Below are 27943 nucleotides of genomic sequence, written 5' to 3'. Positions count from 1 at the left end.
CCCGGTTTGCAAAAAATGCTGTACAAGTTATTATGATGAATGAAATTTTGTGTTTTCGACAGATGATAAGGCCGAAAATCCAAATCTTCATTTGCGATAATAATTTCACATTGTCCTCTACATTACATTTATTTATAAGACGTTGTGTATTTTTTTCGTATTCTTTTACTCATTCTTCGGATTGTCGGATTTACTCATTAATTCGGATTGTCGTACGAATTCAGTACGAACGACCATACCTAAGTCGTTACTTAAAGCCATTAGTTTCCAAATAATATTCTGAATAGTTCCTAAAATATATGTCCTGTCAAATCCAAAACATTTCATTGTTTAAAAACTTTATCTGCAGAAAAACTAAGATCGAATTGTTCTTTGACTATTATTCTTTTGGCTTTCATCATTAATATAATTTAAAATTTTGCAAAAAATCGTTTGCATTTATAAAATGATGCGAATTAAATGATTGAGAAAAAAAGTTTAGTTTTATAAAAAAAAAATAGTTATTTTTTTAAAAAAGTGCTATCGTATTTAGTAGCCACCTAGTTTATATTTTTTATGAGATAATTTTTCGATTTTTACTTACCTTCCGGCACATCCACCCACTATCACCTGATTGGCAGATGCTGACGAAAGACGAATTCTGTATTCTTCTAAGCCATATGGCTAGAAGTCGTTCTTCATCAATCCATTTCACAGAAGTCAAATAATATTCTCTGAGGGAAAAAGGAAGTCCGTGCATTAAAATTACAATCTTCATTTCATTTGAATTATTTTTTCTAAAGAAGAAATTACTCAATTGAATTTTCACACACTTTTTGAGCGACAGTACGTTGAAAAGATTTTTTATTTCTGTATTTTAGAACAATATTTTAATATTTCCAGAAATTAATTAACAATTAAAAGATTTATTTAATTACGTAGAAGTGAATGAATTTGATAATTAATTTTTAAAAAAATCTTAAGATTTCCTAATATTTATTATTCAAATAAAAATTAAAGATTAGAAAATACTCAAAAAAAATTGTGCTTAGAATATAAATAAAATTATATATTTAGAAAGCGTTTTTTAATTCAATTTGTTGCTTTTGCTCATTTTTATTATTGCGTTATTTCTTTTGTTTTTATTCATTCTTATTCTTTATTATATCTTTATTATTTTGGGGGATCTTCCATTTTTATTGCCAAATTTGTCACCAAGAATCCAAATGATAATCAAATTCGACAACAAAACGTACATTCCCTAATGTTTGAGAATCTTGCCGATAATTACATTAGGAATCGAGTTCGGTCGCTTGTTCTAGAACATTCTATGCTACTTTTGGATTATCGCCAAGATTCCTGTATATTGGGAAACGGAGGTTTTCCATTTTTATCCCAATTTCCAAATGATAACCATTGTCGCCAAGACCGGGAATCATTGACACCTCATCCATTCAGAACAATCATTACTATATCTGCAAAATTATCTTCCAAAGGATAAGATTCCTAAGATTTTCTGTAAAGGAAAGCAATATCACAAATTCGTAACAATGTATTCGCTGGTGGTTTGTTTCAAGAACGAGAATATGGAGACGTCGTATAAGTAATCGAATATAATAATTGGTTTTCTACTATTTAACGATTTCCCTCTGTGACTGATTGATTCACTACATATTCTGAAATCCAGTTTAAGATGCATGATTGTTGGTCGTTAACATGGGCATAATGATTACATTGGTTAACTTATCATCAATTATTTAAAAAAAAAATAAGAACTTCAAAATCCTCATGAACACTAGGACCTTTTCAAAGACGAAATAACACATTTTTGAAATATTTAAGATAATTTTGAAAAAATATTCAATACAAAAACGAAAGCAGACGAATACTTACTGATCTTTAATTTCTACTGGTGGCATCACTTCTTCTGTCACAGGAAACGGCTGAGTAAAATCTGCAACCCATAGACTTGCTTTCGGATTTGGCCTCCCTGGCTGAAAAAAAAATGTACCTTTCGTAATTATATTTAAAATATATTTCTTCTTCAATACACCTCAATTATTACTTTTTCGTACACAAAGTATATAAATGAATACACTGTAATTACCAAAAAAAATTCTAACTTGAAATTGTGAGAAATTTCAGTTTTTAGATTGCCTTGAATACGAAAAATGCATTTTTGGAATTAGGACGGTGATTTGGTCGCTCTTTCGGTGAGTACAAAAACTGAAAATCGCTTTGAGCTAAATGGATGAAATTTGGTATGTGGTCTTGACACCAAATTTGTATATATTTATTACTTCCCTAATATTGTTTGTTATATTTTGTATTTGCAATCACATAAGTTGAAGAACACGATAGCTACAAAATGTAAAGAGCTAGATGGATACAATTTGTTATACAATTTCAGCATTCAAAACCTAGGTGTATATTGAGTTTTAATTCAAATCTGTCAACGAGTTGCCACTTTATATTTGGCAATATACATAAATGTAGCAACTCTACAAAGCATATCTTAGATTAATGCATTAATATGTGATCCTTTTACTAAAACTGCAGTACTGATCCAAATTTTGTTTCTATAACTCGACAAAAATGCATGTTTGGTTATATGCTCTATGCTGTGAAGTACAAAATATGAATATGTGTCAGTTTTAAAATAAAAATCGGAGCTCTCATGTTGTTCACGACATTCATTGCGCATGGTCTACGAATCCATGTGGAGGAAGGGAGGGGGGGGGATAACACATTTATTTGATAGTATATGAGAAACCTTTTGGAGGATCATTCCCACTGGTTATCACTGTTATTTCTATTCAAATATTTGTGGATGGATAATGTTAACCTTTTTATATAATATACGAAGGCCTGATTTCAAATACCCTCTTTTCACTGCGATGCTTATTAAACAGGGGATATTTTCCCTTCGTATTTCTCATTTTTTATTTGCAGGATTATTTGTCATCAACAGTTTTGGAGATTTAGCATCAAATGATGCTAATTCCCACTCTAATGAATTCTAAAATTGTACTGATGAAACGAAAAAATCATGTTAGTCTATATTTATGGGGGGGGGCACAATTATAGCGGATCAATAGCTAATATTAAAACTGCTAGTAATAAATATATTGCCGCATAATGAACTACTGATATCAATTCCTGTGGCTTGGTTGGCAAGACACGAGACTGTAGACCTTCACGACCCAGGTTCGAATACCAGCCAAGTCAGTTTTATCCAAAGACTGGAATTTTAATTTAAAATGTTATTTATTATTTCTCTAGTTTCTAGTTGATTCTAGATCTTTCTTTAAATGTTCTATCTGGATGTTTCTCGAACATTCTGAGAGTGTATATAAAGTCAAGTGTCACCAGTTGTGGTCGAGTTATCGGTCCTGTGCGCTTGAGAGTTACTTTGCTTGAATAAATCTGATTACTTGTTCAACCTAACAGCCTTGTTATTTCCAATCTTCGTGACAATATAGTTCAAACTGGAAAAATGCTTTAAATGACAGGAAAAATTATAGATCGAATAAATAAATACGTGTCTCAAAAAATTAAAAAAATCTAACTTCTTACTGTATTCTTCTCCAGGATTGATCATATTTGGTAAAACTGCTCATGTTCTAAAATATATGATTAAAAAATTCCATCTTTTTTATGATTAAAATTGATTAATTTTAACCTAAATAGGGGTCGCATACAAATTGATTTCAAGAAACAATTTCTGAGAAAGCAGACATAATGGTGAATAACTTTAACTTTGTACATCAAGATCTTTCTTCCTTTCCCGAATTTATCAGTAAAAGTGAACAAAAATATTAATTTTTAACGTTTCGTAACTGAATCAATTTTAATTGCAAAAGAATGATATTTTATTTTAAATGTTATAGCGTCAAGAATATTTTACTGAATATGACAGATAGGATTAAGAGAAGAAAAAGCACCATATTTTCCTCACCTATATTTGCACTCATCAATATCTTTCAAACAGATATTTTCTTTGTTATCATTAATAAGATTATTTTCCATTTGATTTTTTATAACTGCATCTTCATCTACTATGTCAGAATAACAAGTGAACACAGAATTCATGTGTTTCTTTTTATGCACAACATCTTTCTGCATATTATTAATCCAGATAATTTTTCTGGAATATTTCAAAGTAGAAAATCTTTGTAAATGGTTTCATTTTATTATCATTTCTTATGTGTTTGTACACAGTTATATTGTAAACATTTTTGCATTTAATAAAATTCCCGTAACATACTCATCAAATCGTTCCGTGACCAGAACGGTACGTATAAGAGAGGTATGAAACGGCGTTCTGTTCTGTATAAAAAGTTAGATTTTGTAAAGTTTGAGAAATATATTTATTAACTCAATAGACATAAAAATGTAATTATTTCCATCATTTACATCACTTTTGCAACTGGAACTATATGCATATCTCTAATGATTTAGAAATTAGCTATTGGACCACTTTAAGAACGTACATTGTGCATCGTACGTGTAAATTTTAATGCCTGCTTGTTCAAATCTTATAATTTCATATATTCAAACGAAATTTAACACACATCTTCTTAGCACCGAGAAGGACTGACTGAACTATTAAAAAATTCCATACCCTACTAAGAGGAAGATGAAATGGAATTAGTAGATTTTAAGTCTTTCCGCCTTAAAAACTGAAAAAATCATCTCGTAATTATTATGGTGAATTAAAATAAAAAACTATTATTAACTATTATTATTATTATTAAAACTATTATTTTTTATTAAAATAAAAAAAAAATAACTTTATAGTGACATCAGTTTCATTTACATTTTCCTCAGTTTTTAATCTATTTTTGTAATATTATTTTAAACATAAATTTTATCAATTCCTTTTTTGGCCCGATTATACATTGTGCGACTTAACAAATATACGTGCTTTGCTTTTTCTTACATACATATATATATTGAATTAATAGAAGCTTCCAAAGTTACAGACACAGTAGCTAGCTGGCAATAATAACCCCTTACTCGAGAAATCTTTTTTTAGAATCGAGTGAAATATTATATTTAGATGCGTCTTACATTTTTAAATTTAATAATATTTGTCACATTCACTTGTAATCGTTCAAAATAATATTCTATTCTATTTTTAAATATATCAAGAGAAAATAACAGTCACTCATTTCGAGATTACACTAGCAAACAAGCTAAAAATCCTTTTCGTTGAATGAATTTTCATTTAGTAGTTTAATACAGTGAAACATATTTCAACCGGCAGATGTCGCAAGGATGGCACAGATATTCCCTATATGCCACTTCAACCTCTAAAATTAATGATCGCAGCTCTTGAAAAGTCGCGAATTTTTCAGAGCGAAATTCTCGCAGAAGTCTTCTTTAGACACTTCATTTCCATAAATCATGAATTCCTCGACTTTTCTGCAAAAGAATCTGAGATCGTCGCTAACAGTAAATATGATGTATTGCTGGAGACAAAGTATTATTCCGAATTTTGTAAATCTTTATAAATATCGGTTTGAATGTGAAATTTAAAGCTAATAACATTTAGGAACAAATGTTATTAGTTTGGTTGAAATGCATTGCTTATCTATTTTATTAATCGTGTAGGTTTAACTTCCGATAATTCGACAACAGTCTAGAGTAAACTCTCGATGAATTTCGTAAATAATTAATAAAAAATAAACCAGAACTAGCAAAAAATGTCTGTTTTCTTAGTATTAAATGCTCCTTCCGTATTTGAAATTATTCTTTTAATCGTCTTTTCTTAAAAATAAATACTTCAATATCAATATTTTCAACTACTTACATTTAAAAAGAATTTTCAGTTCAAGATATATTTATGATTACGATTAAAAAGTAATTCATGACACATTGTAATCGAAAAAATATATCGTAATCGTCAAAAAGATCGAGATTTTGACGAATCTTTACATTTTACCTGCCAGAAAAATACATTTGTATAAATTAAATACCATTAATTATGTTTATTATTCTTTCTTTGAATATGTTAATTCAAAAATTCTTTCATCAAGACGGATGAAATTAAGTAAATGACCTATACAGCAAAATCTGTTGATTTCTTTCAAATTTTGAAGAAAACCCTTCACAGGAAGTTTGTCTGTATGTCCGTCCATATGTAAGTGAGCTCGATGAATAAAATTTAGTACACAATTTCATCATCTAAACTGTATATTTGTATCGAATTTTGAATTAAATTCATCAAAGAAGTTGTCGTCGATCTGTACATCTTAGATGAATTTCAAATCTGTTCACTCGTTATAAGGAAATGAAGCACAGAATATGCACTTTCTAACACAAATATTAATAGATATATTGCATGAAACTAAACTGTCAGGAGTATCAAATATATTTTTGGCTCAGAATAGTGTACTTAAAATTCCAAAATTCACGGATGGGGATCGTGACAGCAAATGGTTTAATGTAATGCAGCTGTAGATAGATTCATACTACATGCGAACTATTATTAAAATATTCTGCGATTTATTAACCCTCTACCGTGTTCGGATCCATTTCAATTCAAAGCTATTAAAATTTGTAATCAAAAATAATTGTGAAACTAAATCTTCAGGCGTAATAAATATATTTTTGACGCCAAGCGGTTACGCAAAATTCCAAAATCCCCGAATGGCGACCGTGGCAGCTAATGAGTTAATGGCGTTGTTCACTCACCGTAAGTAATGGGTTGTTGGCGACGCTTTTGTCCTCATCGTCTTTCTGAAGAGTACTTTGATTTTTCAATGAAAACACCCCTCCCTGACCCCCCCCCCCCCGAAAAAAAAAACGGGACATAACTCCCATTGAAAACAATGGCAGCGTTGGCACGTGTTTTGCTTTGCAAGACAATTCGACTTTTGCGGCCAACTATGCCACACGCCGAAGCCGCTGTGACGGTAGGTAAAAAATTATTAGAGTTTGGAAAATTTATTTTATTAAACTTTTTAAAATAACTATGTATTACATGTACTTATATTATTTACTTTTATTTTTATTTTAAATGAATAAATATGTTTCTGTAGAGGATGAAAACGTAAAATTTAGCATTTTTTTTTTTTTTTTTTTTTTTACATTTCGCAAATAACTTAGGAAATAATTGCTTAACAAAGTTAATTCTTACAAAATTAATTCCAATAACACGCTGAATTAAATGCCATTTACAAGTTTCATAACATAGCACTTTATAATTCTAAAGAATTATTTTTATAATTTAGTAAACCTTTAATCCATAAATAAATATTATTTAGATTTTGTTAAAAAGTTACCTAATTTTTCAAAACTATATTTTATATTTTTTTTCAATTTATTCACCATATTTTTATACTTGAGATATTAAAATCACCCATGTTAAACGTTCCACGATTAAATGTTTTGCTAATCAAAATATGTCGCTTGAAGCTGTTTGTAAAGATTAAATGAAATCATTAAAAAATTTGTTTTTGAAAACTGGGGGGGATAGGAGAAAAAGGACTCCAAAGTTTGCATTGACAAGAGCCCATAAGACTTAATCCGGCCATTAAATTTGTGAAACAAATGTCTAAAAAATAGTGATAGTATCTACATGCCATCAAAAACATGCCAAGTCTTCCCAAAGGATCCTTCACACTCTCCAATAAAGGTGAATTTTGATTTTAGATGATTTTTTCTCCCAATCGATGGAAGCCAACATTTGACCTAGAATTACAATTGTAGTCACAAAACCACATACCAAATTTGATATATTTAAAACATTGCGTTTTTGAACTATCGCGTTCTCATGTTTGTGAGGCTGCGGACCAACATGCGTTCAATCTCTTGCTGGTGTTGACTCAAAATTTGTTAGCTGGATGCAGTATAGATGTTAAATATTTGCACCAAATTTTATCTATCTAGCTCTCTTTGTTTTGTACTTGTGTAAACTTATATTGGGTCAGCAGGACAGACTTTTGTTTATTTTGCACAAAACTTGATAGAAATCCACAAATCTGTTAAAGAGACTATATGCCAAATTTCATTCATCTACCTCAAAGTATATTTGAGCACTCTTTGTCACAGATAGACAGATAAACTCAATAGACAGACAGGAAGACATTACTTCAAAAATAAAATATTCGATTTTTTACAACGACTTTAAAATACGATGTTACATAGCAAGTACCATCTTTGAAATTCTACTTCACAAGCAAATTTTCTTTATCTTCACAAATAAATCTGAATTTCTATATTATAAAAATTTTGCATTTTTATTTCGTTTCACAAGCGTTTTTGTTTTTATATCGTCAGACGAACTTTTTTTTGTTGTTGATCAGGACGCATAGCATTTGAAAAGAAAAGATTTAAATGCCATTTTGGAACTCTAGCCTTGACGCGGTGTTTGAATTTTTGATCCTTTTATTTACATCAAATCCTATAAGTTGCTGATGCAGGATAGAAATCATATCGGTGTCTAACTCTTGAAAAAGAGCAGACGAGTCAGATATTAGTTTTCAGTTCAAATTTCTCAAATTTAGAGCAATGCACGTTATTACATAACTAAAAAAACATCGAAATATAAAATTTGTTTTATCCCTACATTTCAAAGTGATTCATGTTTTGTATTCGTTGTCATTTATCGCTAACAAAATTTTGCAGTAATGTCATTCAGATTTTAAAAAAGTAGGCCACACATTCAAAAATTGAATTATAGATATTTCCTTCCTTGAAGTATTTAAATATACAGTACAAATATATTTATTATTTATTTGATGGATTTTTGAGATTTGGTAATTATCAAAATATAAATACACACATAATTTAGAAGTATTTTAAAAACAATAATAACTTATTTAAATAAAGAGAATCCCTCAAATATAATTTTCTTTTGTTTTTAAATAAAAAAAATCCACGACATTGAAAAAAGTATCGCAGAGGAAAATTTATTCATAAATGAAAAAAAAATCATAAAATTTAATAAAATGATCTTTTTTAAAAAAAAATTAGGAAGAAACCTGTTGAATATTTATTCATAGATCAGTTTTAAAGGAATTTTAATTGCAAATTACTTTTTTTTTATAAAAGTATCGATTCATGAATATATTGCTACTTAAATTAGAGTTCTATTATAATACAAATCGATCTTGAATTTAGCGAATCTTTTTCTTTTTTCCTACAGAAATTGTTTGCTCTAGGAATGACTTTACAAAAGGATTGAAAAAAAAAAGCATTTTTCCAATGCGTCGGCTTTACTTCTCTTCCTTTCACTTCAACATAAAAAAATAACTTTCTTTATTATTTCCTGATCATACGGTGATGTTTATTTTAAGCAAACGATTTAAACGAGGCCTAATGCAATGATTTCAGTTTTTTGGCTAAAATGGTGAATTAAAAAATTTTATGTTTTGTGAAAAGAACTCATTTATATTTAAATTATTCTTTCAAAACGGTACTATGAAATTTATAAAATATTTTTAAGTGTTTGACTTAATTTTAGTATTGAAATATTATTTTATTATTTTGTTAGAGTTTCGTTGCCAGTTCTCAGATGTGCATTGTAATGCTTTTATAGGGTACTTGGAAGAGAAATAACCACCTAAAAGTCAACACTAAACTTAAAAGAAAGATGTAGCGAATTTTGACAATTTTTATCGATGTAATCACTTTAATAGAAATTTTAAGAAGCAATTTGATATCTTACATATCTATCCCATCAAACATCAGATCTCATACCAGTTCCATATAAAATAGACTTCATGTTGGCATCCATTAATTAAAGGGTTTAAAGTATTAAAATCAGTAATTAATGGTTCTACATTAAAGTCTCATTTTTAAGTAACACTACGTCTATTTTGTGAAGGGCTTTGTATTTCGGAAGCGTGGTTTGTTGAAGAGGACGACTTCTGAGCTGGTTCCCCTCTTTTCCAAATATCCACACTATTCCTCCGATTTGGTCTCGATGGGTTTTTCTTGTGCATAATGGTTTTTCGATGGATGATGGTTTCGAATTTGGAGTTTTAAGACTCCTAGGCCGAGACCTAACAACTAGGCAATCGCGATCTTCCCTCCCCCTTAAAAAGTTACCATGTTAATGTGAATACCATCTCCAAAAAATATGCGACAAATCATTATTATTAAAGAAGTCTTTAAATTTGAAATTCACTTTCAATTATAGTACAAAATATATCCATTTCAAAATGTATTCAATATTGTCATAACGTGCCTGTAGATCAATATATTAATAGAAACAAGAAAGTAATATTTAAAATATACTTATTTTTGATATACTTCCGTATATCAAAATTTGAGAAGTGTATCATAAGGAAATAAAACTGATATCACTAAAAAATTATTTTTTGAATTTTTGATTAGTATAAAAATAGTTTTATGCAATAACACACTGAAGAAAATTGTGAAAATTAATTAACTTTCAATTAAAAATTTCAATTTTTTAAAATGTAGCCTTTGAAATCTCAGAAAGGACTTACATCTCAAATTTGGTAGCTCAAAGTTCAAATATTTGATCTATTTTTGTATGATGTTAAATGCAATTTAAAGAATATTGGCCTAACTAAAATCATTACAACATTAATAAAAGATTACGTTAATCTTTGCAAGATAAACATTTGTTTCTGATACAGCAATGTATCTCATTTGATTTGGAAAGAAATTCTAGAACGGATAAAAAGTAACTTAATTAATAATGGGCAAATAAACTGCAAAATCCTCAAAAAGATTTTATCAATTAAACACGTTATAAAATATTTTTCATCAGATTCTTTTTGATAGCAATTACAAAACAAATCTACAATAGACTAAGACGTGTTTCGACATCCGAAATATGAATGCCTTACTTTTTAAAGGAATAAAAACACGATGTCAACATTCTTTCAAATCTTAGCGAGCTATAATGAACACGCGATTTTTTAAAAATAAAAAGTTAGGTTTGGAAAGAAATAAAGAATCGAAGAGAAGATCGAGGATAATATATTCAACAAATAAAAGAAAGTACAACCCCCTTCCTCTCTTGATAAAATATTTAAATATTTTCAGAAGAAAATGTACTGAATATTAGTTCTTAGAAAAGAGTACTCATTATGGAATATTTGCTTTCATAAATATTCTCTTAAAAATATCATATGAATAATATGTTGCGTCTTAAATTAGATTTCTTTTGAAATATGGAATAAACCTTGAAGATAGTTCTCTCTCTCTCTTTTTTTTACTAAAATTCCTTTTATCGAGAAGAAATTGTTGTTTGCTATTCGAAAAATTTGATAATACGGAAGAAAAAAAAATCGGTACATTTTCGAACTTGTTTCATTTCCGTGTTTATTTAAAAATTTTTTTCAAATATTTAATTTGATTTATTATTACCCGCCTCTGGTGATCAGCTGTTTCGGTGAGAATATTTGTTTGTGTTAAAAATCAATTAAGCCTAAATCAAGAGCCTAATTCGTCAAATGGATACCAGGAAATGGCCAAAAGTCTTATATATTTGTATTTGAATTCCTATTCATTAGGCACTCTATAATTAGGCCAATCCGGTCTCTACAAAGGGCCACAATTTGTAGAAAGGTGAGGGAAACGCGAAATGGAAAAAGTTAGGTTGATGGCAGTAATCCTAGAACGACATACAAAGTACATACAAAGTACATATTTTGTTTGGATCAATAGAACGCATTTTAGAGTCCTCTGAAGTGGGTAACTTACTTCTTGCTAACCCTGTATACATTTTCTCTAAAATTTTGATTATTTTGTGTCGTAAACAGAGGTTTGTTGTAAAAAAGAGCATTTTAAATAAATTCCCACTCATTTTCGCTTTCTTTAACCCTGCAATACTATAATCCAATATTTGTCAGATTACTGAGAGATACTTATTACGTGTGAAAATCTGATTTGATCTGATTATTGGGACTCATGTAATCTGATTATTGAGAAATATTTATTACATGTATCTATTTAATAAATGTTTGTATATATAAAATTACAAAATTCTATTATACTTGCAGTTGATGATAACACCAAGTTCATATTTCTTGAGCATCAAGATATACTGATATATTCTACACTATTTTTAAGGTTGATCCCCCCCCCCCCTGCCGCTCCATTGGACGAAATTAAACCATTCTCCTCTTGAAGTTCTTTCAAGGAAATGTAAAATCGTGTACAAAATATTTGTGAAAAGAGTCCTGGTACATCAAGAAATTCTGATGCGTAAACATGTTCTTATAAATCATAGCATTCAAGTGACAACTTGAATACTATGATACATATTTGATATTTATTTTGAAATTAAATTCTAAATTGGATTAAAAATTATTCAAGCAAAGATGTAAAGTTACTGAATGCTTTTGAAATACAACAGCTGCTATGGAATGGTAAAGAAAATATTTGGTATCATTACTGAAATTCCTCCAGCAATTCCTGATTATTAAGAAGTAAGAAGTGTTACGCAATAAAAAATAAGAGGGAAAAAAAAGAAAATTAAATGTATGAAAATATATTGTTATGAATCTGTAATATTTTTTATCTTCAATGTAAGTCACACAACTGAAAGAAGGATTTATAGATGTTCTTAAAGGATACTAGGTAAATGACTCTCAACATTGGTGACAAAAATGAAAGCTCTAAAAATGTTGGAATTTTGACGATAACTTTAAAGGGACCGAGTTCTTTCCAAAAAATATCGTATGACATGGAGGCTGTCAGACGATATTTGGGTTCAAACCCTGTAATTGTCAAGATCAATCGTCTGTAAGGCCCTCTGAGTAAAATGTTCAAATAATAGCAGTGAAAAATGCATGTGACTGGTGCTTGTAAAATGTTGCGGGTCGAGAAGACTTCTTAAAAACACATACTTTTATTTCTTGCGACAAACAAACATTTAATACATTATAAAAATATCACATTACACCGACACAGACTACGAACACAAGTGAAAAAAAAGAAAAAAAAAAAAAAAAGAATCAGAATCTACGTCTAAGCATGCGCGCACGAGTGCTTCTGCTCTTATATAGAGTGAAAAAACATTTGCATAAAACCGTCAAATAACATCTTGCATAAATAATTGGAAGCATCATTTCAGTTCATGTGATAAATCGTTACGAACGGGGTTCGAATCATCAATAGTTTGTGTACACGCATTCGGATGGAAAGAAAACCCCAATATGAAACGAACATCCTATTTTTGCTAACAGAGCCCATATAAGAAAAAGCGAGTAAATGAGCATCAATGCCTTCTTTGAAGTATTGGTCGCAGAGTGATCTCTCTAGTTGTCTCTAAGTGTTATTATGTTGTTGCAGTTTTTTAATAATGATTTGCTGTACGTTTCTGCTTTATTTTGCTACCCATGTTTGAGTTTTCTTGTTGATTAAAGTGCCATTATCTTTTGTCGAGCTAGTTGGACTTCTTATAACGTACAATCCCCCGGGGGGCACCTCGAAATGAGGATGAGATACTTCTGGCATGGTGGTTGGATCTCGCCATCCTGGTGGGTACACTAATAACTGGGGGATCTGACTCCTCCCATCGATGACGGGACGTACTTCCTTCGGGGAGGGTTGTACCATGGCCGGTGATGGCCCTTAGGACTCAACCACAGTTCCCGCCAATGTTGTTGTTGCGGCGGTCCGGTCATTCAGTTTTTATGGTTTAAACCCGTGTGCCTTCGTGGCGGGTTGGAGAGTTAGATGGCTGATTTCTTATAACGTACAATCATCGGAATTATGCAACAATGTTAATGATATCGTTAATGAAATTTGACTGCAATTGATAAATAAACGCAAAAGTGACTTAGAAAAAGTATTTTCTGCTATCAGAAAAGGTAGGAAAAAAATTTAAATTCAAAATAAACCTTTTCGATTTAGAGAAGTTCAATAAGAAATACATTTATCTATTATTTATTCTTTTTGAAATTCTGTAGCAACCAACACACAAACACAGAAAACATTTGAAAAATATTTCAAGAGTTGAAACATTCAATGGCTTATTATCTATAAAAAGATTTCTCAAAAACTAATTCTTCTTATTTTAAATTCCCAGATGAATTATTACAAAAATCTACTTTTTTAGGAGGATTTTAAATAAAAAGCTTGCAAAGAACAGAATTAATCGTGATAAAATGCAATCCACTCAACCAATAAAAGAAATCATTAAATAGGAAAAAAAGTATCTTTCTTTAAGAAACTTTCAAGAAAGAAATTTTTCTAGTATTTACAAACAGAGTTCTTGGAAAAGAATTCTCATTACAAATTACCTGCTTCAGAAATATTATCTGTAAAAGTATCAAATCTTGAATATCTCGCGATTTAAATTAGATTTTTGTAATAAAACGAAATCGATCTTTTTCTCCCCCTCGTTTCTAAGATGTAGTTTTTTTTTTAACATGTAGAAATTGTTTGCTGTCGGAATTATTTTTACTAAATGGAGAAAAATTAGCATCTTTTTAAAATGATTGTTTTATTTTCTTTTTATCTTTTGACGTTTCTATTGAAAAAACTTAACTCGATTAATTTCTTATTGAAGAATAAAGCGTGGATGGTGCGTTAATATTTATTTTAAGTAAACAACTAAAACGACTTAAGTAATACTTAATGCGTAGTTTTTAATTTTTTGTTCAGAAACATTTTGGAAAAATTAATGTTCGATGTTTTTTTCGAGGGGGGGAGGTGCTCAATCTCTCACGCAGTATTTTAATTTACTTCCCTATTACTTACCCCGAAAGTTACATAACAGCTGGGGTTAGTTACGCTTTTTTTATTATTAATTGATTCCTGAAGAACAATTTGAGTCGCTCAGGCAATCGAGTATAGTTTTAGTAACTAGAAAATTAGCGAAATAACTAGAAATTGGCGTTTTGGCGTAGAAAATAATTGCTACGGAAAATTGTCTGGTGGATGCATGGGAAGTCCAACAAGTTCGATAACGGATAACGCAGCTTAATTCCACATGAAAATTCGAATTGCAGGTAGTAAAACATAGCCGAAGCATTCGTAAATGTAGAAGAGGAGCCAAGGGCTGCTTGTAAGAGGGGTAGTTTGCATCACGCACGTAAACTGCAATTTTTAAAATGTTTAATCAGAATTTCCGCTAAATAACGATTCTTAGGATCGTCTCTATCATGTCAGTACAGTGAGTGCCCCGCCGAAATGGATTGTAAGAAATAGCGAACACGAGATAATAAACGGTGGGAAAAACTATTTTGCAAATTTTGATTTAAGATAAGGCAATTCATTATTAAAAAATATTTTTATTTATTTACTTTGTCTGTGTATTAAATTTTAAAAAAGCTGTTTTACTTTTTTTTCTTCTTAATAGTAATATTTTTTTATTATAAATAAGCAAAACGAATTTTCGAAACAACACGAAGGGGCAAGTTGTAACGGATAAAAACTTGCAAAATTTCACTTTATTATATTCACTTTATTCATTTTTGATTCATGTACTTAGGTTTTTCTGCTTTAAATATTATCATGCATTCTCAAACATCAGGTCTCTCTATCTAAGGATTCACCTCAGGAAAAGTTTAATTTTCTTAAAAAAGATAAATAAATTTTATTATCTCATCTTCCTAACAAAGAAAAGTGGAAAAAGAAATCGATTGTATAATTAATAAGAATAAAAGCAAGAAGAAAGGATAACAGAAAAGGAAAAGTTTACGACTGAGAAAATAAAGGGAAAAGAAAGTGAAGAAGATTTTGAACTACCATCCAGATTAAAAAAAAATAGTTTTATTCTATCTTGCAGAGATGCGTACAGCATCATTGACGTTATATTATAAATATTTCATTAGCATTCTGTTTTAAAGCTATTTTGGGATAGAACACCTAGTTTTAAACAGCAGTCAGACGACGGGGATAATGTCTGAAATGGCATTCCCTTTCCCTTCTGCGCCATACCAAGGGGACGTAATGTCTTGGATTTCAGTTGAGAGTGTTACTGGTTTGAAATTCGATTCCAATGAAGAATCTCCGAGTAAGTGGATTTAGTGAATGCCAAATCTGTCGGGCCTGAATATCCCCCTGGAATGGCAATGCCTCCCCTATCCGCGCCACTTCAGGGGGATGTTCAGACTTGATAAATTTAGCGTACACCAAATCCATTTACTCGAGGGTTCTTCGTTGAAATCGAATTTCAAACCAGTAACACTCTCAATCTGAAATCCAAGACACAACTAACAACAGGCCACCTATTCTGATAAAGCAAAATGGGTTCAATGCTCCATTTGAAAAATGTGCAAGCAGTTTACTATTTGCTTGCGTTCATTTCAGTTTTCAGTTCTATGCTGACTGGTTAAATAATTTTATCTTTATTTTACGGTAAAATATTTGATATCATTTATCATCATTATGCTAAGTCATAATAATTTCCAATTGCATAATATATTTTTATTAATAAAAATGGTTAAGGAAATATAAATTTTAATATTTTTGTTCTTATTCTTACAAATTATCTTACATCTGTTACAACTTGTACCGGATATGTTTCTCCACTAGTTTTGAAAAAAATATTTCTCGTGCTAAAATCAACAAAATTGTTGAATGCTTTTTTATGTATATTCAATGAATGAATTGTTAACCTATAAAAAGAATTAGCCAGTCATGATCATGGAATCACCTGTTGAAATTGAAGGTCAACCGCCAACTAGTCAAAGTCACACTATTATCCACTGTAAACAATTACTTACATAAACATGGATATTCAGTTGCGAGTGAATTTCTGAAAGTCCTTACCTTTGGGTATCTTAGCTTGATTGTCTGAGGATAGACATTCGTACTGTCTTCGTACGATCCGTACCAAGGATACGTCATGACGTCCACCTGCGTGTCATTGAAGACTCCATAAGCAAGCTTGGTACCGTCTGGACCCCACCACAGGGCATTGTTGCTGTGAAAAATCTCCGCTGAAACATAAAGAAAATCGATATGAGACAATAGCTTACGGCGGCATTGCTGTACATCTCTGAAATAATATAAGAAGATCATTAACTGGATTTTGTCAATATATCAGATATACAAGAGAAATTAGAAAATTGGTCATTGCACGAAAAAAGATTCTTCTTTCTCTAGCTTTTTGAATACTCATATAAGAGGAAGTTATCAATAAACTGTTTAATGATTATCAAATATCTGTATTGTTAGTTCACTTTTAGAGCTGATTGTTCTACTGAAATTGATTAAATCTACTGAATATATTATGTAATTATAAATTGAACTCTATGAGAATTAATCAAGTAATATTTGAAATAAATTTTAATTAATCAATACTTTAAAACAATTACAACCAGAAAGTAAACATTGGGTTACCGTATGCACTCAAGGGTATCACACATCGACTGAAGAAATTTTTAAGAGTTCGTTTTCCGTTGTGACGGGTTGCCAATCAATGTTCGCCAAGTCGCCAAAGGCAGAGTTCGGTTATCCTATTGGGCGACGCATTACAGTTTTGGCGATTGGACAGAATTCTCCCTACAACTTTTATTTTCCCTATTTCGATTGAATTTTCATTTATATAATCATACTTTTATTAATTTGAATTTGTAACTTCTTATCCTAAACTAAATTATTTTAATCGATTGCAACGATTATTTTAATAGATAGATGGAGGGGGGGGGGTGTTATCATTTGCCTCACCTTTTACAAATGACAGAGGTGTACGTATTCTATTACTCCCTCAATTCGAAAAAAATTATACACAGGATTTTTAATATCCGTTAACTCCCTTCTTTAAACGGTAACAGCTTAAAAGTTAAGGGGGCCATAGTAAAAAAGGGTACTCATTGAAACAATTTACAATGCCATCTTTCAGCGAATTTCGGAATTAACTATTCTACTTCATAAACGGTGAAAGATATGAGAAAAAAATCCATTAGTAAGTTCTTTCTAATTCACAAAAATGACGCAACACTTCATAGGGTAGAAATGTGCACCTAGGAATTATTTTCCTTTCAAAAATTTTAATTAGTACTTTATTTAAATAAAATTATGCTAAAACTTAGGGTTTTCCCACGATAACTTGCGAAAAATTACAAAAAAGATTTTTATTCATCTTAAAATCACAAAACAATAATAAAATATCTTTATTATGATATCAGTTTTTGTTGAAGTGAAATTCAAATAATTTTCACTACGACTCCTAATTATTCAATCTGGTTTTTTACATTGATGACGACAAAAATATGAAGATTAAATTTTCCATGTTGAGTATGTTTCAGAAAAGACATGCTTTACAAAAACAGTTCTGGAATTTTGTTTTTATTGTAATTTAAATTTAAATTCATTTTAATTAAATACGACAACAAGATGGTCATCATGGCACGTTGATATATAATAGATAATTTGCATCCAATAATCATGATAAAAAATTATCAGAAACATTCATACGAATATATAGTGTGGTTATAATTAAAGTTCCACTTTAAAATGGACATAAAAGGAAAACTATTGGACCGAATGTTATCAAACTTAGCAATGGTTTAAAAGAGGTCATAGGAATTTCTTTTCCGCCCCCCCAAAAAAGTTCAAAAACTCACCACCAGAGGAGAAATGGCACTGTATGCAATACTGTTAAGCAAAATGAGACATGAAGACACCTGTTTAAAATGTGTTTAATCGTTTCGGAAACATGTTACAAAGCATGTTTAATGTGGCTTCCATCATTTTCTGAAAGCAAGTGAAATCGCATTACTGTATTCTCAACAGTAGGCTTAGCATATAAGGAGGAATGTTGCACACATGTCGTTGTATTGTATCTTTCAGTTCCGCCAAATTGTTTAGATTATCACCATAAACAGTGCTTTTGAGATAACACACATTGAACATGCTTTGTAACACGTTTCAGAATTGATTAAACGCATTTTAAACCGGTGTTTTTTCATGCCTTATTTTGCTGAACAATATCAATACAGCGCCATTTCACCCCTGGTGGTGAGGTTTTGAAAATTTTTTTGGCAGATAAGAAATTCCCATAAACTATTATCAAGTTTGATAACATTTGATCCAGTTGTTTTTCTTCTATGACCATTTCAAAGAAGAATTTTAACTATAACCACCTTGTGTATACATCCAAGAAATTACATAAAATTAAATGTTGCAACATTAACATCCAAGTGAATCAATAATATTTTTATAGCAACAACATGAGAAAATCTATTTGCTTAAAATTCTGTGCAGCTGGCGTAAAATATTTGATCCAAAGACAGATTTTGATTCAAGCCATTCTTCTTTCTTTCGATGTTTCAGCGATGTTGCAAGAGTGATTTCATGCCCTGTGCTCTAAAATATGCGATTTCGAGCTGTCAAAAGCTTGTTAGAATCTTCTATAAAGGATTCTCCATCTTTGAGAAGGGATTTGAGTTTTATTGGATGACCCAGATGGATCCGCAGAATGACGAAATGATATGTCAGAAGTTTTCGTCGGTTGCGTAAGCGATAAAATAGGAAATATGGGAAACCGGTAAGGACGGTTGGATTGGATGCATGTGCAAATGATTCCGATGGGAGACGGTTTGGATTTCGGATGACGAGCACCTAGGGGTGAAGTTTTTATATGTGTATTTCTGATGACAAACGTTTTGAATCTAATTTTTTTGGGGGAGGGTGAGAGATGTTTTTCATTAAAATTTATTTGTAGTGCTTTTTTAAAGTTCTTTAAGAATGAATAATAAATTAAATGTTTCTAAAACTCAGTCTTTATTTATATATTAAAATGTAGAAAACCTTTAAACCTGGAATCTGTAAATCATTAAAAATAAACTTTTGAATCTGAAATCTGTAAATCAATGAAAATAATCTTTTAAATCTGAAATCTGTAAATCCTTAAAAATAATTTTAAAAAGATAAGACATTAATAGAAATACTATATCTGAAATCATTGTAATCATACAATGTATGAATATTTACTTTCTCTTATATGAAATACGTATAACACAAAAATTGTAATTGCCAAAAAATTGGAACCCTAGATTTTAAACAATTTCCACGTATCAGACCTGATCTTAAAAACACCATTTTGGAGTTAGGTCTTTCTGTGAGCACAACAACTCAAAAATATTTTGAGCTAGATGAATGAAATTTGGCTTATGTTCTTTACGCCGAATGAGTAGATTTCTATCAAATTTTGAACTAAATTTATTTACATGAAATCTGTCTAATCATCCAATTACAAGCAAACACGATGGTTGCAAAGAAAAAATGCATAGATGAAATTTCGTATTCAGTTTAAAACGTCTTAAGTATAGATCTGTATCAAATTTTAAACGCAGTCCTTCAAGGAGTTGCCTATCTGTGTTTTCTCATGCATGCAAATACGATAAAGTCAAAACATGCAACAACCTGGATAAGCCAAATTTTGTACGCAGTTTAAATACCTGAAATGCAAATTCTTATTAAATTTGGAATCAAATCCATCAGAGAGTTGATCGTTAGTTGGTATCATATTTTCACATTTCATTTTTGAATTATTGCGTTTACAAGAAATGCAAAACGTCAAAAATGCATATTCAATTTTCTTCACGATATTATGAAGCACAAAATTCTCATGTGCAGGATTAGAAAAATAAAAAGTTTTATTATGCCATTCATGATTTTGCCGAAGTCCACAATTTTATGAAGGGAGGAGGGGAGGGATGGCATTTTTTATTTGAGTTCAAGCGAGAAAATTTCTTGAGGTCATTAAAGGCGGTAAAATACATGTTTGAGCAATTTATTTCTAATTATATTCAATGCAGTAATTTCTTTGTAATTTCTAATTACAAAGTAATAGAAATAATTAATAAAGTAATTTCTTTGTAGTATTTATTTCAGCATCTTGCGCTTTACGATTTTTTTTAAACTCCAAATTTTTAATAAATTGCTTTCTACTTTTTAGCACGCACTAATACTTTTTAGTACAGAAATAACAAAAAATGCTTTTATAAAAATATGCTTTTATTGAAAAGCATATTAAAAATATTTATTGTTATTTATTTTAAATAATGACGTAATAACAGTTTAAAAATAGTTAATATATTTCATACTTCAATATTATAATAATTATATAATTTTCTCAGGAATTTTTATGGAATTTCTAAAAAGATGGTGTCTTATATACCGAATCAAAATTTATAAAATTCTATTTATAATATTCCTCATAATTAAGTGATAATTTGAAAAAATATCAAAATATCTCACTAACATCGGGCCATACAAACGTTCAAAATTATAAAACAATAGTATATTGATGGAAAAAAAATTTAAATTCTCCTTTCATAAAATGAAACTAGCTAAGTCAAATAAGAGCGAACAATAAGAGAAGTTAAGTTAAAATTTCTAATAGATATATTTCAACGCAAAATATTTTAAGATACCCGAAACGTCTCAAATCAGTTGGTAGTTCACAAATTACAAATAGCACTTACTTATAAATTAATCGTATGTTTTATGAGCATAGCATATTAATTTATCATGTATTGTGATCAGTGGCTGATTTAAACTTTTTGAGGCTCTGTGACAGTGCACACTGCGAGTCCCCCCTAAAATCTGGTTAATTTAATTTCATGTTTCAAAATATTTTTAACTTAATCAACAATTAAATTAAGCAAAGCAATCAAAATTACTGATTTTATTCATTCTTTTATTATTTGTCTTTTATAATCAGGCCAATGCTTCTGAACATAAGATGCAATAATTTCTCACGCTTTCAGCATCTCACTTATTTCATTGGAAGGTTGCTGCTTTGATTATTTCTTTTTCTTACCAATATTTTTCCGCAGCTTTTTGCTGTGACACAGAATGCAGCGCCATAAGTTCTTTGGTAGATCTGGCTATGTTCTTCCACAAACTAATTCATACATGTCTATCCCCATAATCTCGAACAAAGGCAAAATTTCATAGATTAGGACCCTTATTTAAATTCCTTGGAGTCAAGTTCAACAGCGCTATCCGGTCAAAACTTCTCCCTTGTAAATATAAAGCTTTTCTGCATAAAAGTGCTCAACAAAGATCGCTGCAGGTCAATATACCATGTGGCGTCAGGATGAATCCGCGTCACTCGTTCTGCGAAACATCGCTCATTAATCAAGTCATTTTTTTTACATTTTATTTTGCTCATTATGCAAATTGCTCTTTAAGCAAGGTTTGACTAATTTTACTATTTAACGTACAAGTAAAATAAATTTATGTTTTTCCATTATGACATTTTTTGTTTGTTTTTTCATTAACATAGATTCTACACGTTCGTTAAGGGTTAATATCTAAATGGATTTATTGAAAGACATAGGAACCCGTTCAACTGTATTTGGCAAAGTCCTATTCCATATTTTTTAGTTCATAGATTTCAAAAAAAAATTTTATGAGTTTATTTGGTAAGCAAAGGAATAAAATTTTTTAATTGACTCTAACATCTCTAAGACTCTAGGTAGCAATCTAGTCAGAAATCTGCCATTGTCTGCAATGATAACAGAAATATATTATAGATTTCGAAAATCATTGATAATTTGAGTGTCTGAATTCTTTTAAGTTAGTGATGGAGAAAACTTTCGTCTAGTCTGCAATATCTAATGCATCAAACTATTATTAACCGTTTATTTTAACCGGCATTTTCAAGACAGCCGCAGGTAAAGCAAATTGCCTCGGCGCATATGTAAAGCTGTCGTAAGCACTTTTGCGACAGCTATTATATTAAACCTTTGATTTGTTGGATAGTAAGGGTTGAACTAATGTCGCGATGGAACAACGGTTGTTACAGGATTTTCTTCACGGATTTTCAAGTTATACTTCATATATTATGCAAGTTGTTGCCAGTTATTTCGTAGGGAACATTTTTATTAATGAAAGGATAAAAGTAAACATTTTAATTTATCCGAACTAATAAAATTAAATTATTGTCATTGGTTCGGATTTTATTTTAAAATCAACCAGTCTTTATCCAATATTTCAATTCTTATTGAATAAGGAAAACTATCTATGCATATGACTGGATCTCTTCGTACTGAAATATATAACAGCTCGTCTTCTTTGGCGAACTGTTGGTTCACTGGGGATATTGAATGTATTTAATTCCTGATGTAATCTACAGAGGTAAGAAGCAGAATCTTTTTATATCTTTCAATACTAAAAGGAAACGTCGCGATTAAATATTTGATGAAACAATAAAAATAGATTGAATTTCACTAAAGAAAATTATTATCGAAAGTTTTGCTAAAAATATTTTTTTAAAGCTTGTCAAAACTCGGGTGAAAAGATAACACTAAAAATAAATTGAAATTAGAAATATAGTTAAAAAAAACTACGCAAAAATAATTTTTGTGCTTTAATATTTTCGGAAGGTACCACAGGAAAACACCAAAATATCATTCATTTTTCAATTATTAATAAAACAAAAATCTCACCGAAATATAGAGTTCTACCGTCTATATATGCCAAATTTGGTTCACTCTAGACCAACTGCTTAGTCTGTAGAAAGCTAACATGCACACATGCGATTCTTTATTAGTGGAGATAAACCACTATGCAACTACCCCAAACATGTCTCAGCATTTGAATTAAACTGAATGATGTTAGTGACAACAGCACACGGAATTTGAGGATGGAGTTCTAATAGCTATTACCAAACATAGTCCAACCTTCTCATTGGAAGTATATTCCAACATAAGAATAGACGAATCCTATACTATTGTTATACCCGATATTAAAGTGCTAACCAGCCTACTTGGTCAGAAACTTCTCAATCTCATATAGTAGGGGCCACGATGGTCTAGTGGTGAGGTAACGGCTGCAGTGCCGGTGGGTCCCAAGTTCGAATCTCGATTCCAATAAAAAAACCATCATGCGTACTTGGTGCACGTTTAAATTTCATATAGTGAGTTAAATGATTTCCCCTTGTGGTGCGGAAGTTTGGAGTGGGAGGTGCCAGCTTAGGTGTCGTCATGTCATAGGGGTTCAAAATCACGAGGTCCGTTCCAAAATATACCTCGCGCTGCTTCCAAAAGGGATATTAATATAACTAAGCCATTTCTGAGGTATTCCATGGTATTTAAAATGATTCAGAAAAATTGTTCAATAAATTCCAAGAATGTCAGAAATACAAAACTATGCAATGATATGTAGGCAAGTCAAAAATTATCTACACTTTTCATTCTACAGTTTATTAACATGAAGCTAGGGTTATATTAGGCAAATTATTTTTCTATGTAGTCTTCCACCTTTTCAATGCACTTGGCCCAACGGTTAACGAGCTTACGTATTCCTTCCAAATAAAAGGTCTTCGGTTGGTCGTGAGGCCACTTTTGCACCGCATTTTGCACGTTTAAATCTGAGGCAAATCGGCGCAGAGCCATGACTGATGTTCAAAAGCAGATGCTACCTCATCGATAGTGATTCGCCTATTCGCCAGAACCATCTGTTGAGCTTGCTGAATGTTGTCATCTGCAGTGGAGGTTGATGGCCGTCCTGCTCCCTCTTCATGCGTTACACTTGTTCGACCACTTTTAAACTTCTCGAGCCACAAAAACACAGTTTTACGTGATAGTGCACTTCCCCCATATTCGATGATAGTCTGACCCTTTGACACCCTCCAACCAGAGGAAACGGATCACTGCTCGTTGTTCCTCTTTGGCGCAAACTTCTAATGGAGCAGCCATGATATATCTTCAACAGAAGGAAGGAAAATGGCGGAATTATGATCAAACGTTCATAGCATTACCACAACAGTATAACAATAAAATAAAAAGTCAGTGCGCACAGTTTAAGCAGAGTTATGCCGAAAGTGTAGATCATTTTTGACTTGCCCTCGTAACACAAGAATAGGGAGTTCGTAAATGTAGCACACGATTTCACAGAAATGACTGAGACAGAGGAGAAAAAAAATTGCATCGTGTTATTTCACAGGCGAAAATGCACTTTTAACCCTTTCACTACTGATTCGGCCCAAACGGCAGTTCAAATCCAATTTTGGCGGGTCGATTTCTGTTTCAAAAACGGATGCAGGATTGAAGCGAGGATATCATTGGTGATAATACGTTTTACATCCTACATCCCTCTTTTGGAAAAGAAACCGACCTTCCAGGATAGAATTAGCACGGCCGGATCAATAGTGAAAGAGTTAAGGAAGGTATGATCATTGTGAATAACTGTTATCTTGGAATGTTTGAAAATCTATGAGCAGCAAAGCAACGAAATTTGATGGAAGAACTTATAGAACACCCAAAACTTGTAAATGACTTTGAATGATATGAAATAAAAAATTACAGATATTTGGAAAGGCAGATCACTTTTGAGTTAAATCTTATAATTGAATTAAGAAAGAAAAGAAACTCAAAGTAGTGATTTTTAAGAAACGAAAAATAATACTAAATAAGAATAAAAAAAAACTATTATATTTTAGGTTGATTTTTAATAAGTAATGTGTTATAGAATCCAAAGATTCATAATTTAATTTTTATCAGGACCAAAATGATATGGATATTTCTAACTAGCGTCTTTACTCGCATATTTTAATTCATAAATCTTTTTCTGATACCACGTGTCATTTTGCCTTAATCACATGCGCATATTAAACATTGGTGATTAGCGACCGCCACTTTTACTTTTAAGACGACGGAAGGGATCCATAGCTGAAATTTATCAGCTTTCTACTGAATTTATTAATACAAATGCAGAGTTCAACTGCCGTTCTATCTATTTTCTGAAAAGATCCAAAGCACCGATCGGCCACAAAATGAGAAGCCATATCCTCTGCAAGAACTCTGTCATGTGCTCAGATGAGTAATTACACTTCCCTATTGTCTCATTAATCAACCTAATCTACATTCAACCAGCCAGAAATGTTCTGAATAATGCATACTCGTCTTTCTACTCAAAGTTTGGCGATTAATCCTGCCGAAACCGGAGAATTCGCCAATTGGACTACTGCTGCGAGATCGATCACAAATTTGCATTTCGCCAAGGAGGACCTCTAATGCGAGCTTCAAGCACAATATTAAGAAAAATTTACTGCCAAGATTAACATACGTTCTTTAAGGAAAGTTGGCGTAATTGAGATAAAAAAATTCAACATTTTGGCGATGTCCAGTTTATTGCCCTAAATGGTTAATGGAGTACACGTAAATACATATTAGTTTCGCGTTAAAACCCAATTTAACTCCTTATGGTTCTTGAAAGCCGATAATCTTTCGCGCCTACATGAAGTGGATATCTTCTGGGAGGCTTTAATCCAGCGTTAGCTGAAGGACCCTAATTGGTATGCTAATGTATATTTAACGTTCGCATTGATTGTTAAGGAGTATAAGGGCTCGCTTAGAAGAGCTCTATAACGTCATTACAACAACTTCTTGAGGGAATATATTGATATTCTATTAGGCAAAATCTTTGCATTGGTTCTATGAGGGAAGAGCTTGGAACTCGCTTGGAATTTCTCATTTGATTTAAAAATATGCGCAAATGGATTGGCAGTAAATCGTTAATTTACATTTTTACTGACAGCTTGTTTAATTAGGCGTTTAAGGGTAAATGCAGAAGGAATAGCAATATAGTTAGCATCATTATTCATATTTACGAGCCTGGCAGGATTTATATTTTTAACTTACAAAATAAGTAATCGCGTTTGTGTTTTGATGTCCAAACTTCATGTTGTATACATTTTGATATTATTCGTGACATTTCCGTTCCACCATTGATGTATATAAAATGAGTTATATCCCTGTGACTTTAAACTTTATGCTTATTTAAAAAGTGCAGCAGACATAAAGTGGAAGAGATAAAGAAGTTTTGAGTGCAAAACGAAGGAAAGAGTTTTGCATTGAGTTTTCAAAATCAAAGGCTAAAGAACCTTAACCCTTTTGTATATAATGAGGATCCGACACGTGAATTACTGAATTTTTAGTTTTATATCTCCAATTAAACGAGCAGAGTTTGGAATTTAAAACTACAAAAAATCATTTAGAAATACTTCAATGCCACAAATTCTCCTTATGTTACTATAAGAATCAAAATAAAAATAAAAGTGCCGGCGTCCTGGCATAGGGGTAGCGCGTCTTCCCCGTGATCAGGGCGTCCCGGGTTCGAGTCCCGGTTTGGGCATGGTTGTTCTTCTGTTGTTCTATCTGTGAGATGTGTGAATGTGCCCTCCTGTAAAAAGGGGTTGTGCAAGCGAATGAGTGATGCGTGAGTGGCAAAGTCGTACTCTTGGCCCTAGTTGGCGCTGCTATAAAAAATAAGAGACGTTCCCCTCAGGCTTAAATCGCTGTCTTCGTAACAGCGGGCTTGTCAGTGGCAAGTGCCATAAGAAACAAACAAACAACAATAAAAATAAAAATCGAAAATAGGATGTGCCATCTAATTGGGAAGTTAGACAAATTCGTATGTCAAGAGGTTGAGGTATGTGATTACGTTCGGGATGAATTTTTCAAAAAACAAACAAACAAACAAACAAATAGTTATATTTTTAAATATTTGCTTAAAAAAGATTGAAAAAAAAACATCTATGGAACCAAAATATACCATTAAGAAGCAAAAGTTTTTTTTAAAAATTGCTGAAAAGTGACTTTTTTTAAAAGCTAAAATGAGGTATAACTCAAAAATATTGTAAAGAAACTTGTACTAATTTGGCGCGGACTGGATGGCTTAGTGGTAGAATGCTATGAACTGAAAGCGACAGTTCGCAATTTCGTATCGGACTGCAGGCAAGTTATCTAAAAATTGTTTTGTCGTCAATTTACTTTCTGTTATTTCTCGTTTGTTCTAGAATGTTCATATACTTTCTGTATCTTTCTAAATCTGGAAGAATCGAGTCATTTCGTCTTGTGGATAGAAACAGATGTAAGGTTTAGTTCCTTAAATAAAATCTCCAGTTGAGATTAGCGGGTGTTATTTTTGACTTTAGTTAACACACGGTTTATATATGCTAACTTCATCTATGTGACAATACTCTAGTTTAGAGGCTCATAAAATGATTTTCTTTAATTTTTCTGATAGCTTAAGAAATATATTCTTTAATTCCTGAATTAAAAAA

At 31.2% G+C, this 27943-nt stretch overlaps 1 protein-coding gene across 1 annotated transcript in view; it reads right to left on the bottom strand.

Moving 5' to 3' along the window:
* The window catches only part of LOC129972330 (inactive dipeptidyl peptidase 10-like), a 475818-nt gene that overhangs the window by 39485 nt on the left and 408390 nt on the right, over positions 1-27943 (bottom strand). Inside the window, exons 9-11 of the mRNA XM_056086431.1 lie at positions 16690-16859; positions 1873-1973; positions 584-713 (exon numbers count right to left, since the gene is read on the bottom strand). Coding sequence (XP_055942406.1) covers positions 584-713; positions 1873-1973; positions 16690-16859 — 401 coding nt within the window. The remainder of the gene's footprint in view (positions 1-583; positions 714-1872; positions 1974-16689; positions 16860-27943) is intronic.

The sequence above is a fragment of the Argiope bruennichi genome, chromosome 6 (assembly GCF_947563725.1).
Source record: "Argiope bruennichi chromosome 6, qqArgBrue1.1, whole genome shotgun sequence".
Lineage (NCBI taxonomy): Eukaryota > Metazoa > Arthropoda > Arachnida > Araneae > Araneidae > Argiope > Argiope bruennichi.
The sequence above is the reverse complement of the archived record's forward strand: the minus strand, read 5'-3'. Positions and strand labels throughout refer to the sequence as shown.